The sequence below is a fragment of the Kogia breviceps genome, chromosome 12 (assembly GCF_026419965.1).
Source record: "Kogia breviceps isolate mKogBre1 chromosome 12, mKogBre1 haplotype 1, whole genome shotgun sequence".
In the NCBI taxonomy this organism is placed as follows: domain Eukaryota; kingdom Metazoa; phylum Chordata; class Mammalia; order Artiodactyla; family Physeteridae; genus Kogia; species Kogia breviceps.
This window is the reverse complement of record NC_081321.1, coordinates 81,460,119-81,475,784: the sequence shown is the minus strand read 5'-3', so window position 1 is coordinate 81,475,784 and position 15,666 is coordinate 81,460,119. Positions and strand designations below refer to the sequence as shown.

Below are 15,666 nucleotides of genomic sequence, written 5' to 3'. Positions count from 1 at the left end.
GAAGCCAAATGTCACCCTCCCTACCTCTCTAATATTAGTCAACTTGAATCTAATATTAGGTTCATGAGGACTTCTTGTCCTTTGTGTATATACGCATATCACGAGGAATTCTGTAAGGTACACCCACCTGAGCTCTTGTGGCTTGACGCTTTAACCCTGCCTTGAGCCTTGTCCAAAACTGAAACTGTTATTTTAAAGTTTTCAGGTGATCGAGACCCAGTATAAGTGTTTTGAACATGATAACTCAAAATAAAAATCACCATCTTAAGAAGCATCATGATGTGTAACTAATAGTGTAGCTAAGACCAAACAGTATAGAGTTTGATAGCAAGAAGAAGAGTGTGGTGAGTGGTAAAGAACACGTTAAGGATCGGGTGCAGATCCCAGACAGGATACCTGTTAGCAGTGAGACCTTCAACAAATTACTCAGTATCTCTAAGTCTCAGGTTTGGTATCTCTAAAATGGGAATGATACTGTTATTATAAGAATCAAATGAGATATTTACACATATGGAGTACACTTGGAACAGTTTCTGGCACAACTGGAACATAGCAGATGTTCAATAAACGTAATCATCAGTATCTTCTGTAATATGGGATCATTTCTGGACTTCCCTGGTGGTGCAGTGGGTAATAATCTGCCTGCCAATTCGGGGGACAAGGGTTCGAGCCCTGGTCTGGGAAGATCCCACATGCCCCGAGCAACTAAGCCCGTGTGCCACAACTACTGAACCTGTACTCTAGAGCCCGCGAGCCACAACTACTGAGCCTGCGTGCCACAACTACTGAGCCTGCGTGCCACAACTACTGAAGCCCGTCCACCTAGAGCCCATGCTCCGCAACAAGAGAAGCCACCACAATGAGAAGCCCTCACACTGCAATGAAGAGTAGCCCCCGCTCATTACAACTAGAGAAAGCCCGCGCACAGCAGTGAAAACCCAACACAGCCAAAATATAAATTTTTTTAAAAAAGGGATCATTTCTAATATAGATGGAGAGTTACCCAGGCGTTCTTGACGTGAACCATCACTCTGTGTTAATTTGTTCATTCTGTCCACCATCTGTCTGTTTCTCTCTTCGAGCTCCTTGTGTGGAGGAGGCAGCAATGGAGCTTAGTGTGGAGGAGGGCCTCAGCTTACCTCCTATTGGAGAATGAATGGTGGGATGGGAGAATAGGATGCATTCTTTTAGATTGGGTCTGATATTAAACTAATAGCTAGAAACCAGACCCATTACTACCAGTACATGTCGCTTCAATGAGGGCTTTTCCAAGGTTAACCACATCTCATGAGGCAAGGCACCAGCATATTTGTTTGACATCATTAACTTTATGAAAATGACCAAGTCCCTGTTTTTCCAGGTCAGATTTCCTTGCATCTTTAGAGACCATTAGCTGGAATGAGGACACGGTGAGGTTGTGTCTTCCATGTGCTGGCACTGTGCTGATTATTCTCGCAGTTTCACTCTTCATCTTTCCAACAACATTTGAGATTGGCATTAACTTCCTCATGTTATAGGCAAGAAAACTGGGATCAGAGGAGTCAGGTAACTTGCCCAAAATTGAGTTGTCAGAGAGTGAACCAAAAGCAGCAATGGAAGTTACACCAACTCAATTCTATCACAGTTATTTGTTATTTAGTGTCAGTTTTTTGTCAAAATAATTTTGAGTGTCTTTATTGCTATAAAAACATTTCTTGGGACTTCCCTCGTGGTCCAGTGGTAAAGAATCCGCCTTAAAATGCAGGGGACACGGGTTCAATCCCTGGTTGGGGAACTAGGATCCCACATGCCACGGGGCAACTAAGCCCGCGCGCCACAGCTGCTGAGCTTGCGCACCTCAGCTAGAGAGACTGCATGCCGCAAACTACAGGGCCCACGTGCTCTGCAACCCATGCACCACAGCTACAGAGCCCACATGCCCTGGAGCCCACGCGCCACAACTAGAGAAGAGAAAACCCACACACCACAACTAGAGAGAAGCCTGCAGGCTGCAACGGAAGATTCTGCATGCCTCAACGGAGATCCCACGTGCCGCAACTACTAAGACCTGACGCAGCCAAAAATAAATAATAAATATATAATAAATCTTAAAAATGTATATCTTTAAAAAAACCCAAACATTTCTTAGCAGGTTTTAGGGGCCCAGGGCAGCACCATCAGGATCAGGTTCAATTCCCTACTGAGAGAAAGGTAGTGGGGATTTTTGGGGAGGAATTTATATCTAATAGAAGCTTTGGCAAAGTGAGAATAAGAATAAAAGGGAATAAGAAAATGTAGTGGTTTTTAGACTTGCAAATACACTTGAAAAGGTTAATGTTGTATTTTTCTGAAATGGAGGAATTCTTTGATCTTGATGCTTAAAAAAAAAAAGAAACAGTGAAAGAATATAAGGGCATTTCTCTGGATTGTATGAACAGTATTGCCTGCAAGTAATCAGCCCGGGGACCACACTTACTTAGCATATTTGTAAATCACCTGAAAAAAGGAGTATATGGTGAAATTCCAGATTTGCAAAAACTGCTAAGCTCCTCTGGGTAGTGAAATGCCAGGCTGGCTAATATGAATATAGAAAGATAACACAGGGTTCCATGAGTGGGCAGAGGATGGCAGATGGGCTTCTGCATGAACAACTGTAAGATAAGGAATGTAGGGAGAAATCATTCAGACCATCCTTCCAAGATTAAAGGGCTTTCAACTATCAGCTATAACAAAATTAAGAGGTTTTACAGTCGGTGTATATTTTTGTGCCTAGTTATTCCTACTGCAGCTAAAAAGCCAGCCAAAAATCAGGAGTGCTTAGAAAGGGCATTTTTAAAGGGGCATTAAAAGCAGGAAATAGTAGCCCACTCGAATGTAAGGCCGTGGTTCACTTATACCTGCAATGTTGTGAGTAATGTGTTCAGCAGACCTGAAGCAGTTGGAATACAGGAGGAGAAGGTACAGAGAGAGTGGACTAAAAGGACTGCTTTATGAAAACAACCTGCAAAGGTGAGAGGATTTATCAGCCTGGGAAGCTGAAGGTTTATAAAATCAGAGGGATGTGGTGCAGGTAGACACACGCTGATTAACGTTTACCATCCGCATCCTCGACAGACATGGGTCAGAGGGTGAGTATAAAAGGAATAAAGCAAATGTATGGTTATCAGAGGGGAAACATGGTGGGGTTAGGGATAAGTCAGGAGTTTGGGATTAGCTTATACACATTACTATATATAAAATAGATAACCATCAGGGACCTAGTGTATAGCACAGGGAACTCTACTCAATATTCTGTAATAACCTATATGGGAAAAGAATCTGACAAAGATGGATATATGTATAACTGAATCACTTTGCTGTACACCTGAAACTAACACAACATTGTAAATCAGCTATAAAATAAAAATTAAAATAGAAATTTAAAATTTTTAAAAATTGGGGGTCTTCCCTGGTGGCGCAGTGGTGGAGAATCCGCCTGCCGATGCAGGGGACGCGGGTTCGTGCCCCGGTCCGGGAGGATCCCACGTGCCGCGGAGCGGCTGGGCCCGTGAGCCATGGCCGCTGAGCCTGCGCGTCCGGAGCCTGTGCTCTGCAACGAGAGGCCGCGATAGTGAAGAGGCCCGCGCACCGCGATGAAGACTGGCCCCCGCTCGCCGCAACTGGAGAAAGCCCTCGCACAGAAACGAAGACCCAACACAGCCAAAAATAAATATTAAAATAAATAAATAAATAAGGTTACCATTAATTAAAGAAAACCAGACATCTCAACTTAATGAATTTTTTAAAAAAATAATTAATTTTAAAAATTTTAATTAAAAAATAAAAGGAATAGAGAATCATGCTAGTTTAAAATTGAAATCAGATTAGGCAGAAAGGCCAATAGACTAACTGACAAATAGGCCAATAGTAGTTCAAGGTAGCAGAGGATGAGTGCCAAAGAAATGCCCACTTCAACCCCTTAAAACTTGAAAAGAGAAGTTTTTTTAAAAAATCATTTTCACAGTGGGTCATTTACTTTGGGAACTAGTTACCCAACACGGGTCGTTCTATCCTGGTTCTACACTTGTGCAGAAAAGAGGTGAATCTATTTCTTATGAATGGATTTATAATTTGTTGTTTTTAAAAAGTCAGTAATATTTGGAGATATGCCCAAACTTTGGTGTTTGCCTTGGCGTAAAACAAGTTTTGGAGTCAGGCAAACCATATTCAAATCCCAGAGCCGCCACATACTGGCTCTTAGGTGGGCTACTTAACCAGTCTGAACCTCAGTCTCCTCTTCTGTAAAGCAAGAGGAACACCTTCCAGTTAGGAATGTTGGGAGGAAGGAAAGAGTAACATTTGTAAAGCTCTGGGAAGGGCTGAGGACAGAGGCTCTCTGCGAGGCTTGGTTTCCTTTGTCATCTCTTCTACACTATGCCCTTTGCAGCCCTGTCAGACTCAAAAATCCCATCCTGGGGAGTCTCTGGTCAGGCAGTACTTGATTCTAATCCTACTTTGCTACTTCCATCTGTATGAACATTCATTCTTTCATATTCATTGAGCCCCCACTCTTTCAAACATTGGTTTAGGGGTTTGGGAAATAGTAATGATAAAGATATACTTGCTGTCTGGAAGCTTACCTGGGGGAGAGGGCTACACAAACACTAAACCTGCAAATAAAGTTATTTCAGAGAATGATACGAAGAGGAGCACAGGGTAGATAGAGTCTGACGGGGTGAGGGCTCAGTTCTTTTGAAGAGGAGATGGGAAGGGCCTTTGTGAGAAGACAGACAACACTTAAGCAAGGTCCAAAGGGATGAGAAGGTGTCATTTGAAAATTGCTGGGGAACATTCCAGGCAGATGGAGAAACAAGGGTGGAGGCCCCAAGGCCAGAATGAGTGTGGAATGTTCAAAGAACAGAGAAGGCTGCAGGGGAGAGAGGAGGGGACACAGAGAAAGACAGAGGGCAGGCAGCCTTGTTGGAACTTGAGGCCAGCTCAGGACTCAGATTTTATTCGGAGCCGTAGGAAGCTATTAGAGGGACGAGGCTTGACTTCTACTTTGGAAGGGTCCTGTGGCTGCTCAGTAGAGAGTTAGACCCTAGGGCAGCCCGAGTGACAGCACTGTGCCTGCTTTCTCTTCCTACCCACATTGCCTTGCCGCTCTGTTCCTCTCTCTCTGGATCCGAGGGGACACACTGACTTCACACCACATCTCTCCCGGTGCAGAGGTCACTTTGCACAAACCTCTTTCCCCTCCTTTATCTTTTAGGACACGTAAAAATTATTTTTCTCAAGTGAAATATTTAACCCAAATATATGTCTTTTCAGGTTTTAAAAATCAATTTGATTGGCCACAGGAAACGTATCTTGGCATCTCTAGGAGACAGGCTGCACGACGATCCACCACAGAAGCCCCCTCGGTCCATCACTCTCAGGGTAAGTACCCAGCATGCTTGTTTTGTCCTCCACTCTTATCCTCGAAAATTATTTTGTGCAATAAAATAAAAATGATTGAAGCAGTGGATCAGGAAGTACAGGCTGTTTTCCACGTAGCCTACCTCACCTGTATAAAAAACTATCTCGCCTTTGATAGTGTTTTCTACGACAAGATTTGTTTTTCTCAGTTGGTTAAATATATATTTTTGAGATTTAAATTAACATCTGAGAAACCACCACCTTTAAAGAACCTCTCCGCTACCCCGCATCCCGCACACCCCTCTACACCAAGAGAAGAAATGAGTTTTCTGTCAAACTCCTCAAACCCAAAGGTAGAAAATCCATGAGGACCAGAGTTAAGTAAAAGATCAATTTTAAATGAACCTTAGGGTCTTCTGTTTTTTAAGAAGTGAAAATTTTTCAGCTTTACCCACTTCAAAAATTAAGAATAGAGAATCTAGAACTTTATTTTTAGTAAACTAGTTCAGCTGTATTTTAGAATTATGGGGTAGAAAAACTAGGAGGAAGAGAGAAATAAAGTGGAAGAGGAAGGAAGGCGAGGAAGGCAGAGAGAGAGAAGATGGCCATGCAGAATGGCCAGTGGTCCCTGGTGTTCACGAGGCCTGTAGAAACTTTTCAAAAACTTACTGTAAAGGCAGGATCACCATGACCAGTTGGAGAGTTCCAACTCTGTTCTCTTTATTGAGTCCTGCACTTGCTTGCTTCTGATTCCTTTTCTGCAAGTGTCAGAAAGGGCAGTGATAATAAACGAACACAAAAGTAGCACTTGGATGTCACTGCCAGTGATGAAATGCAGTCGAATGCCTCTTATCAGTGGACTTCAGCAAACAGTAACTACTGTCAGTATCACAGACGATGGAGCAGGAGAGGAGCTGTTAAGATTTTAAGGCTGATTCAGTTTTAAAGGAGAAGAAAATACACAAAGACTTCAGGAAATGCAAGAGAATTGGCTCCAGGAGGGCCATGAGGAAAACTGACAATCGGGGCAGTGGGAATACACTGGGATATTTGGAGGCTAGTGAGGGCTTAGGGAGTAGTGAAGATAGAAGAGGACCTATTTCTCCCTCAGTGAGAAGAGCCTCAAATAAATTGGGGGAAAATGAGGCTAGAAAGGGATTATTGTTTTGCCTTCGTTTTGCTACACAAAAGAGGAGAAAGATACAGGCACCATCAGTGTAACCATCCTAAAATGACCCTTTCGGGCTTCCCTGGTGGCGCAGTGGTTGAGAGTCCGCCTGCCGATGCAGGGGACACGGGTTCGTGCCCCGGTGCGGGAAGATCCCACATGCCGCGGAGCGGCTGGGCCCGTGAGCCATGGCCCCTGAGCCTGCGCATCCGGAGCCAAAAAAAAAAAAAAATGACCCTTTCGAGGAGTAATTCCCTGCTACTTACCCTACTGTCTTTCCTTCCTCTGCTGAACCTCTCCCTCTGGCTCTCTGGAAGAGATTTAGGGAAACAACAGACAAATCAAAGACAGAAGTTCCCAAGAAAAAGTGTAGGACCTTAAGCCATCAAAGGAGGTCCAGAACATCCTGGGGAGAAGTAGCCTGGAGAATCGGCACGATCCAATCCTCCACTTTACTTGCAAACATCCGAGCCCAGCTGTCTTCCCCCCTTTATCTTACTTCTTGACCAGTCTCCCCCAGTTCTCTTTGCCATTGAAGCCCATCCTCTTGTCATTACATGCATTGCTCTGCAGTCTGTGCGTGTGACATGCCATTTCCATACTGTGTCCTCTTCCTGGCAGGGATTTCCAGGCTACTCTTCGATGGAGGGTCAGCACCCATGAGGTCCCACTTTAGCTTCCCTGCCATGGCATCTACCATGGTGAGGCCCCTCTGTCCACGTAGAGACACAGTTCCTTCCCTTGTAAACACAAGTGATAGTGTCAGGGGTGCCCAACATATATGTGTGCCTCTCTCCTGGGATCATCCATGGTGCTGGCTTAAGAAAACAGAGTCTGATTGTTGATGTTGTAAGACCTTCAAGCTGAAATGCTCAGCGGGGAGGTATTGATTGTGCCATTAACAAAACGGTGGAATGTCATCGACTCCTTGGCAGTTGATTCAAAAATGACACCCCACCCCCGCAGTGTATCTTGTCAGTATTTCACAATTTTGAAACCAGAGGTCAGCCGCAAGAACGTGGTATTTATTTCATGATGTATTTCCATTCAGGAACCCAGTGGTAATCACACTCCTCCTCAGTTGTCTCCATCACTTAGCCAAAGCACTTACACCACTGGTGGCTCCCTAGACGTTCCTCACATTATCATGCAGGGCGATGCAAGGAGGAGAAGAAATGAAAACTACTTTGATGATATTCCCCGATCAAAACTGGAGAGGCAGATGGCCCAGGTAAGGTGTTCAAAGCCTCTGTGATGTTTTTGTCTTTCACCCACATATCAAGCGACGCACTCCAGTTTCGAACAGGTGTTCACGATGGATGCCTACCGTGCACAACGTAACTGGAATTTTACCATTTTTGCCATGACTTTCGTTCTCTGCTCAGTCGAACTAGAATGAAATGGACCTTTCTGGGAATGGAATGTACACACAGATCCTTGTTATCCATTTCTTTACTGAAGAAATTATGTCTGATCTCTTTGCACCCAGAAAGTCTTTGCCCTGATGGGAGTAATACTGTGTAAGAATCAAATCATAAGGAAAAAATAAATCATAAAAGTCTGGATTATAGAATGTAAATTGGTCGGATGACAGGGCAAAAGTTGGGGGTGGGGGAGTATTAACTCGGAGAAATGTGGTTCCTTTTCTCCCAAGTTTACAGATGTGTATACAATTGTACAATGGGGACTAGTTGCATCCGTCTCGTACTGTCACCTTGAGTGGTTGAAAATGATGCCGCTGCCTGACACAAATAACTGAAGAGAGAGGTCTGTCCTGTTCAGACCTTTCCAGTGTTTTGGGTATGGATGTCCGTGTCTCACCTGTCCGCAGATTGCTGCTCAGGAACTCAAGTCAGCCATAAGCAAATAGTGGTGCGCTTCCTAAAGCACACTCAGATGGGCAGCTAGCTCTGCAGTGTCACCCCGAGGCTCACAGCTATGGATTTGTTGACAGCTGTTGGCAGAATCAACCCTTTTCATCCTCATTCTAGGTTCAGACTGAGCGTTGAGAGGCTTCTCTGCCTCCCACACCTAAGATGAGAATCTCGAGGTGAAAATTTGACTGCACTTGCGTTGCCTTGGTTGTTAAATATTTTTCTCAGCTGTTTGGTGAGATTCTGGTTTTTTTTTTTTAAGCCTTTGGTAAACATTCAGTGCTGCCGCTCACGAAAGAAAAATGTGAAGAGAATGTTCTAGAAGCCATGGCTATTCTGCCTGCATATGCCCTGGAGAGAAGGGGTCTGAGATATCGTGTCTCCTTTCAACTTGCTCAATATCGAATTGTTCTCAGAGTTCTTTGTGCAGAGAATAGCAATGTTGGGATTATGGAGAATCTTTTACTGAAGGGAGGTGGAAAATGTGGGAGAGACAAGAAGAGAATAATTTTCCCTCTCTCTCTTGCTAAGTATTGTCTTTTAAACCTTATTACTGTTCTCACTGATGTTTTTTTAAATAAACAATCTAAAAGCTCTTTTCCCCAAGATGTTCATACATTTCCTGCTATTTGTTACTATCTGTGGATCACATACGTGGTTAAATTTCTCTAATGACAGCATTTCAGAGACATGGTTTGTTTTAACCTTGAACCATGTAGTCTTTATGTATTAATGCAAACTGGGTCTTTCCTGGACCCTTTTCTTCCCTGGATAAGGGCGTATCATCCATTAACAAGCATTAGCTGTTATTGACTGTGCCAAATTCAGCAACAGAATCACCTGTCTGAACTGCTCATGTAATTTATGCGAGTTCTCCCCATAGTGCATTTTTTTTCAGAGAGGAAATTAATTACTCTTTTGCCCGAGTATGCGCACTCAGAGGTAATCTAGCAATTGCTCCCTTACGGTCTTTGTGAGATTCACAACCTAGGGGCAGTATTACCTTCTGAAGAGCCTAGATCTTTTTCTTGTCATTCCAATCAGAATGCATCCCTTTCTGGAATTGTCTTGCCCTTGAGAAAATTGAATGAACTTTTATCTGGCCAGGTGAGAAAGGCCAAAATGCACAAAGAGAAATGAGGTAAGCCGTGGATGAGTTGGGAGCTATGGCAGGTCTGTGTGAATGTGCTTATTTATTTCCCTCCCGTGTACTGCTCACAATAATCAGATGACTGATGGAGACCTAGGCCTCCATCAGCAGCCAGGAGCTTATTAGAAGCTTTCTAATATCCCACTGCTCAATGCAGCACTTTTGCTGCAGAATCAATAGGCGATGGCACTACAGGAATCCAATCGATAAGAAAAAGGGATTCTGGGATTGCAGCTCTTTAGGCTGTGTTAATTGCAGTTTTTTTATTTGTCTTGAGACTCTTTCCCAGTCTAGAAATGCCAAAAATCGTGGAGAAATGAATGGGTACCTTTTAAAAAATAGCACCATTTCAAAGCTTTAACCTGTCAAAATATGAAATACTCGGTAATTTTGTTGTTGAACAGTTTTATTTATGTGGCTTTTTCACCACTCAGCCACCCAATGGACGTTTTTTCTTATTCTTCTGTTGCTGTAATAATTTTTGAAATCCGTTTGCTTTTTTTTTTTTTTTTTAGAGCCCGTCAAACTGTCTCTAGACCCCATCTTCCCCAAAGTTATGCCCTTAGCCAGTAAAGCTGAATTCAAGTCTTCTTCCTAAGGACTTGAATTAGCAATTGTAGCACTTAAAATTCCTGTAAGCAAGCAGCTAGTTACACCTCCTTCCAACCAGGAGCTCAGTCTCTGAGTTTCCTTCCCAAGGGGTTTCTCCCAAGGGGCTTACTTGAGGCTGGTTAATGCATGCCTAACCAGTCTGTTTCCCTCTAAAAGGCAGAAGTCCACCTTCAGGCTTTCTTACTTACTTACTAAAAGAAAGGAAAACGCAGGTAAAAGAAAATCACCTGGACAAATCCTTGTTCTCAGAAACCCCTCTACTGCTTCAAGTTTACCTGAGCCCCCAGAAGAGTGATTTGGAATTCTAGCCATAGGCCAGGAACCTTAAGTTCTTGGTGGCTGCAGTAATTCGTAGGAGCATAGCTTTTGCCCAGCAGATATGTGGAAGTGCTTTCACTTGAAAAGCCAATGCTAAAAGTTAGATTGAGATAAATTTAATGTCCATTCCACCTATTAAATTTGTTCGTTAGCAAATATTTTTTTTAAAGGTAACACAGTGTTTGATTACTTGTTTTCAACTCAAACCATTGTTTAAAATACTTGTCTTGGAATCCAGAGGATTTTAAATAGTACGGCTATTGTTTGCTTTTATTCTGATGTAAGCAATATTGTGGCATCAAACTGTCTTCAATAAATATGTGAGAAACAAAATCAAGTTCAATACTAATAGGATTTTTGAAACCATGAAATGTAATGATGTAAACACATCTAAACAATGGATTGCCTATCATGCTGAAAACATGGCTTTCTAGCCTATAATTCTAAATTGGACTCAGCTCAGAAGTTCTGAAAGGCTCCCCTATTTCCATACCCCTAATAAATAAATATTGCATTCACATTTGTATAATACCTTAATGCATATAGAGCTTGCTTTTAAATTTCCAAAGTACTGTCACATCTGCCATCTCATTTTAGCACAAACAAGGGATCCTACACAACTATTTATGTGTGTGTAGCACATGGCAGATCAGCTTTTAAGACCAAGTTCTGTGGAGATGAGATAGTAAGTGAAAATATGAAAAATAATAACAGAAGGAGGAAAAATATTTCCAGTATTTAGGACCTAATTGCAATATTTAGAAATTTTCTCGAGTGATATTTAGGAGAAGTCAAAACATTCTTAAAATGAATAATAAATGAGAGTAATGGAATTAATAAAGTTTAGGGACCACATTCTCCAAAGTTATGAAAAAAGGAAAAGGAGTTTCCCAAAGTGAAACTTATAACCATTTATTTATAACCAAATACTTACGGAAAAATGAAATAATACTTCTATTTTCACAAAATAAAAAAGACTCCTAAACAGTAAGAGAAAACCCACACTATAGAAATTCTTGTGTTTTGAATGCTCTCATCTAATTAGAAATATCAATATTGCCTGAGGCAGTTACCTTACCTGATGCCGTACAAACCTTAGAAACAGACATTATCCACATTTCAAAGACTGGGAAACAGAAATTATGTGACTTGTTCCGGGTAGCACAGCCAGAAAGAAACCAAATCAGAACTTGCCTAGGGCAATATGTCAGGCACTAGAAAGACTTTGTCTAAATTGCTTCTAAATCACTAGAAAGTTGATTCAGTTGAAAGTCTAATATATCTTGATCCAAACAGTATTACTTAAGAAGTATGACAAATCCATTACTTCTTTATTGGAAAGCACTTTACATATTATATTAGTTCTACAAATGGTCGTTCTTTTGATACTGTTAGAGGAAGAGAAATGGAAACTGAGCCACATAGAAGCCCTGCCATGTCCCCATCCATGTCTGAAATTCCACATGCAGTGTCTTATTTAAACCTCACAGCAGCCCCTTCTATACTCAAGGAACCCAGCTGGGTGAGTGCTTTGCCTGCAGCTGCTACATGGCAGAGACAGGACTCAAGCTGTCTGCCTGACCATGTCCTGTTCTATGGCCCCTGATGCCCGGTGGGCTACTTCTATTTTAACATGATATAGAATATCTTAGTAACAGTTCAATACATACTAATTTCCCATATGCTCTAACAGATTTTCCATACATAGGAACAGTGAGCTGAATGAGGATAAAATTGCTAGTAGTTTAGTGGAAACTTACTGAATCAGCTCTTGGTTCTCACCATAAAACCCTTTTTTAAAAAAATACTTAATTAAAAAAATTTTATTTTATTGAAGTATAGTCGATTTACAATATCATGTTAGTTTCAGGTATACTATGAGTCTGTTTCTGTTTGGAAAATAAGTTCATTGATATCTCTTTTTTTAGATTCCACATATAAGTGGTATCATATGATATTTGTCTTTCTCTGTCTGGCTTATTTCACTTAGTAGGATAATAGTAGTAGTAGGATAATCTCTAGGTCCATCCATGTTGCTGCAAATGGCATTATTTCATTCTTTTTTATGGCTGAGTAATATTCCATTCCATATACATAACCACATCTTCTTTATCCATTCATCTGTCAGTGGACATTTAAGTTGCTTCCATGTCTTGGCTATTGTGAATAGTGCTGCTGTGAACATAGGGGTGCATGTATCTTTTTACATTATGATTTTCTCCAGATATATGCCTAGGAGTGGGATTGCTAGGTCATATGATAGTTCTGTTTTTAGCTTTTTAAGGAACCTCCCTACTGTTCACCATAGTGGCTCTACCAATTTACATTCCCACCAACAGTGTAGGAGACTTCCCTTTTCTCCACACCCTCTCCAGCATTTATGGTGTGTAGATTTTTTGATGATGGCCATTCTGACCGATGTGAGGTGATACCTCATTGTAGTTTTGATTTGCATTTCTCTAATAATTAGTGATGTTGAAGCATCTTTTCATGTGCTTTTTGGCTATCTGTGTGTCTTCTTTGGAGAAATGTCTATTTAAATTTTTTGTCCATTTTTTGATTGGGTTATTTGTTTTTTTTGATATTAAGCTTCATGAGCTGTTTGTATATTTTGGAGATAATCCCTTGTCAGTTGCTTCGTTTGCAAATATTTTCTCCCATTCTGAGGGTTGTCTTTTCCTTTTGTTTATGGTTTCCTTTGCTGTGCAAAAGCTTTTAAGTTTAATTAGGCCTCATTTGTTTATTTTTGTTTTTATTTTCATTACTCTAGGAGATGGATAGAAAAAGATTATTTGTAGACTTTTTGATGATGGCCATTCTGACCGGAGTGAAGTCATACCTCATTGTAGTTTTGAGTTGCATTTCTCTAATAATTAGCAATGTTGAATATTTTTTCACGTTCCCATTGGCCATCTGTATGTCTTCTTTGGAGGAATGTCTATCTAGGTCTTCTGCTCGGTTTTTTTGTTTTTTGTTTTTTGTTTTTTTTTGCAGTACGCGGGCCTCTCACTGTTGTAGCCTCTCCCGTTGCAGAGCACAGGCTCGGGACGCGCAGGCTCAGCGGCCATGGCTCACGGGCCCAGCCGCTCCGCGGCATGTGGGATCTTCCCAAACCGGGGCACGAACCCGTGTCCCCTGCATCGGCAGGGGGAGAGTCTTCTCAACCACTGCGTCACCAGGGAAGCCCCTGCTCGTTTTTTTATTGGATTGTTTGGTTTTTTGATATTGAGCTGTTTGTATATTTTGGAAACTGATCCTTTGTCAGTTGCATCATTTGTAAATATTTTCTCGCATTCTGTAGGTTGTCTTTTCATTTTGTTTATGGTTTTCTTTGCCGTGCAAAAGCTTTTAAGTTTAATTAGGTCTCATTTGTTTATTTTTATTTCCATTCCTCTAGGAGATGGATCTAAAAAGGTATTGCTGCAATTTTTGTCAAAAAGTGTTCTGCCTATGTTTTCCTCTAGGAGTTTTATAGTATCTGGCCTTACATTTAGATCTTTAATCCATTTCTGAGTTTCTACAGTGTTTATTTGTTGATCACCTTAGTGGAAACCCTCCCTGCACATTTGGTAGAACTCTGCCCTCCTCCCATGTTTGTGAAAAGCTTTGTAGGTAACTGTGGGGTTTACTGCATATACAGAGAAGTTCTTGCCTGTGAGGGTTTCTCCAATTAGTGGATGCTGTTTCCTTAGCAGCATCTTCAGTTGGAGTTTTGATTTGGTTTCTTTCAGGCTGTGTGACCTGTACCAAGTCATGTGATTTCTCTGAACTTCGGTTTCCTTGTCTTTAAAACATGGAAAAAAAACTGCCTCGCAGGCTTGTGTGTGTCAGATAATTTATGTTTAAGTATATTCTAAACTGTAAATCACAATGTATATATAGATAGATAGATGATATGACTGTCAATTCAGATATATCATCTATCAGTCCCTAATTCAAAGGTCCCTGATTCATTGTAGGCCCAGTTAATGCCAAAGACATTAGAAAGGTAAGTGCTCAGATGGTTGTAGCATTCTATAAAGACCGTCCTTTTGTTCCAGTATTATTTCTATGCTTAGAATGTATATTGCGAATGGAATTGGAATTTTCCTCCTTATTATTTTAATCGTATAAATATGAACTCTGCCAAGGAGCATCTTTCATGATGGAAAAGGGATCTGTGAGATGATCACAAAGCCAGGGAAGGCAGAGGAGAGATGGAAGAGTTCTCTGCAAATTCAGCGTACAAAAAAGTATGTAGCAAAGGATATCTTACAGTAATAACATGTTATTATTGTAACATGGTAAGAGAAAACATTAAGTGAGAAAGAAAGGATTGTTTTTGACTTAAATGAACTTTAAAACTTGTTTGAAATACAAAGTACACAAAACTGTTAACTAGAAAGCATGGATAGCCCCAAAATCCATGAGGCAAAAACACTGAGCCAGCCTCTGGGAAAGAAGGGAGTAATTTATTCTTCTGTATTTTCTCTGGGAAAGAAAGCCTGGTGTTCCTAGAAATTCTACCCACTGCTCTCATGTTATGGAATTTACAGAATCAGCCTTCAAAAAAATGGTACGGGCTTCCCTGGTGGCGCAGTGGTTGAGAGTCCGCCTGCCGATGCAGGGGATACGGTTTCGTGCCCCGGTCCGGGAAGATCCCACATGCTGCGGAGCGGCTGGGCCCGTGAACCATGGCCGCTGTGCCTGCGTGTTTGGAGCCTGTGCTCCGCAGCGGGAGAGGCCACAGCAGTGAGAGGCCCGCGTACAGCACACACACACACAAAAAATGGTACAACTGTGTTGAAAAGAACGGCATTTTACAAAGTGATTTTTCCCCAACTAAACAAGTTTTATTACTGAGTTACATTAGATTTTTTTCAAATGTCCATGAGTTAGTGGCTAATTTTTAATTTAGATTTTCATCACCTCACCACTGCTCAGAAAAGCTCAGCGTATCCATGACTTCAAAACTTTTTTCCATGAAGGTCTAAAGGGCAGCTTCTAATACTTAAGCACAGACAGATAATATATAACCCAAAAAAGAAGGTTAAGAATAAACTCAGTAAGCTCTTCCATCAGGAGCTTCCGATGTGACAGCTTGTTGAGTCGACAAGCTAACACACCAGCTTCAGTGATAACTTGGGATGTTGATGATATCTGTGCCCTGTTTCAAGCCAGGAACTCTG

At 41.5% G+C, this 15,666-nt stretch overlaps 1 protein-coding gene across 4 annotated transcripts in view; it reads left to right on the top strand.

Moving 5' to 3' along the window:
* The window catches only part of ANKS1B (ankyrin repeat and sterile alpha motif domain containing 1B), a 1,077,938-nt gene that overhangs the window by 983,036 nt on the left and 79,236 nt on the right, over positions 1-15,666 (top strand). For all 4 annotated transcript variants that reach the window (XM_067009945.1, XM_067009946.1, XM_067009948.1 and 1 more), the window contains 2 exons: positions 5,290-5,397; positions 7,596-7,775. In XM_067009945.1, coding sequence (XP_066866046.1) covers positions 5,290-5,397; positions 7,596-7,775 — 288 coding nt within the window. The remainder of the gene's footprint in view (positions 1-5,289; positions 5,398-7,595; positions 7,776-15,666) is intronic.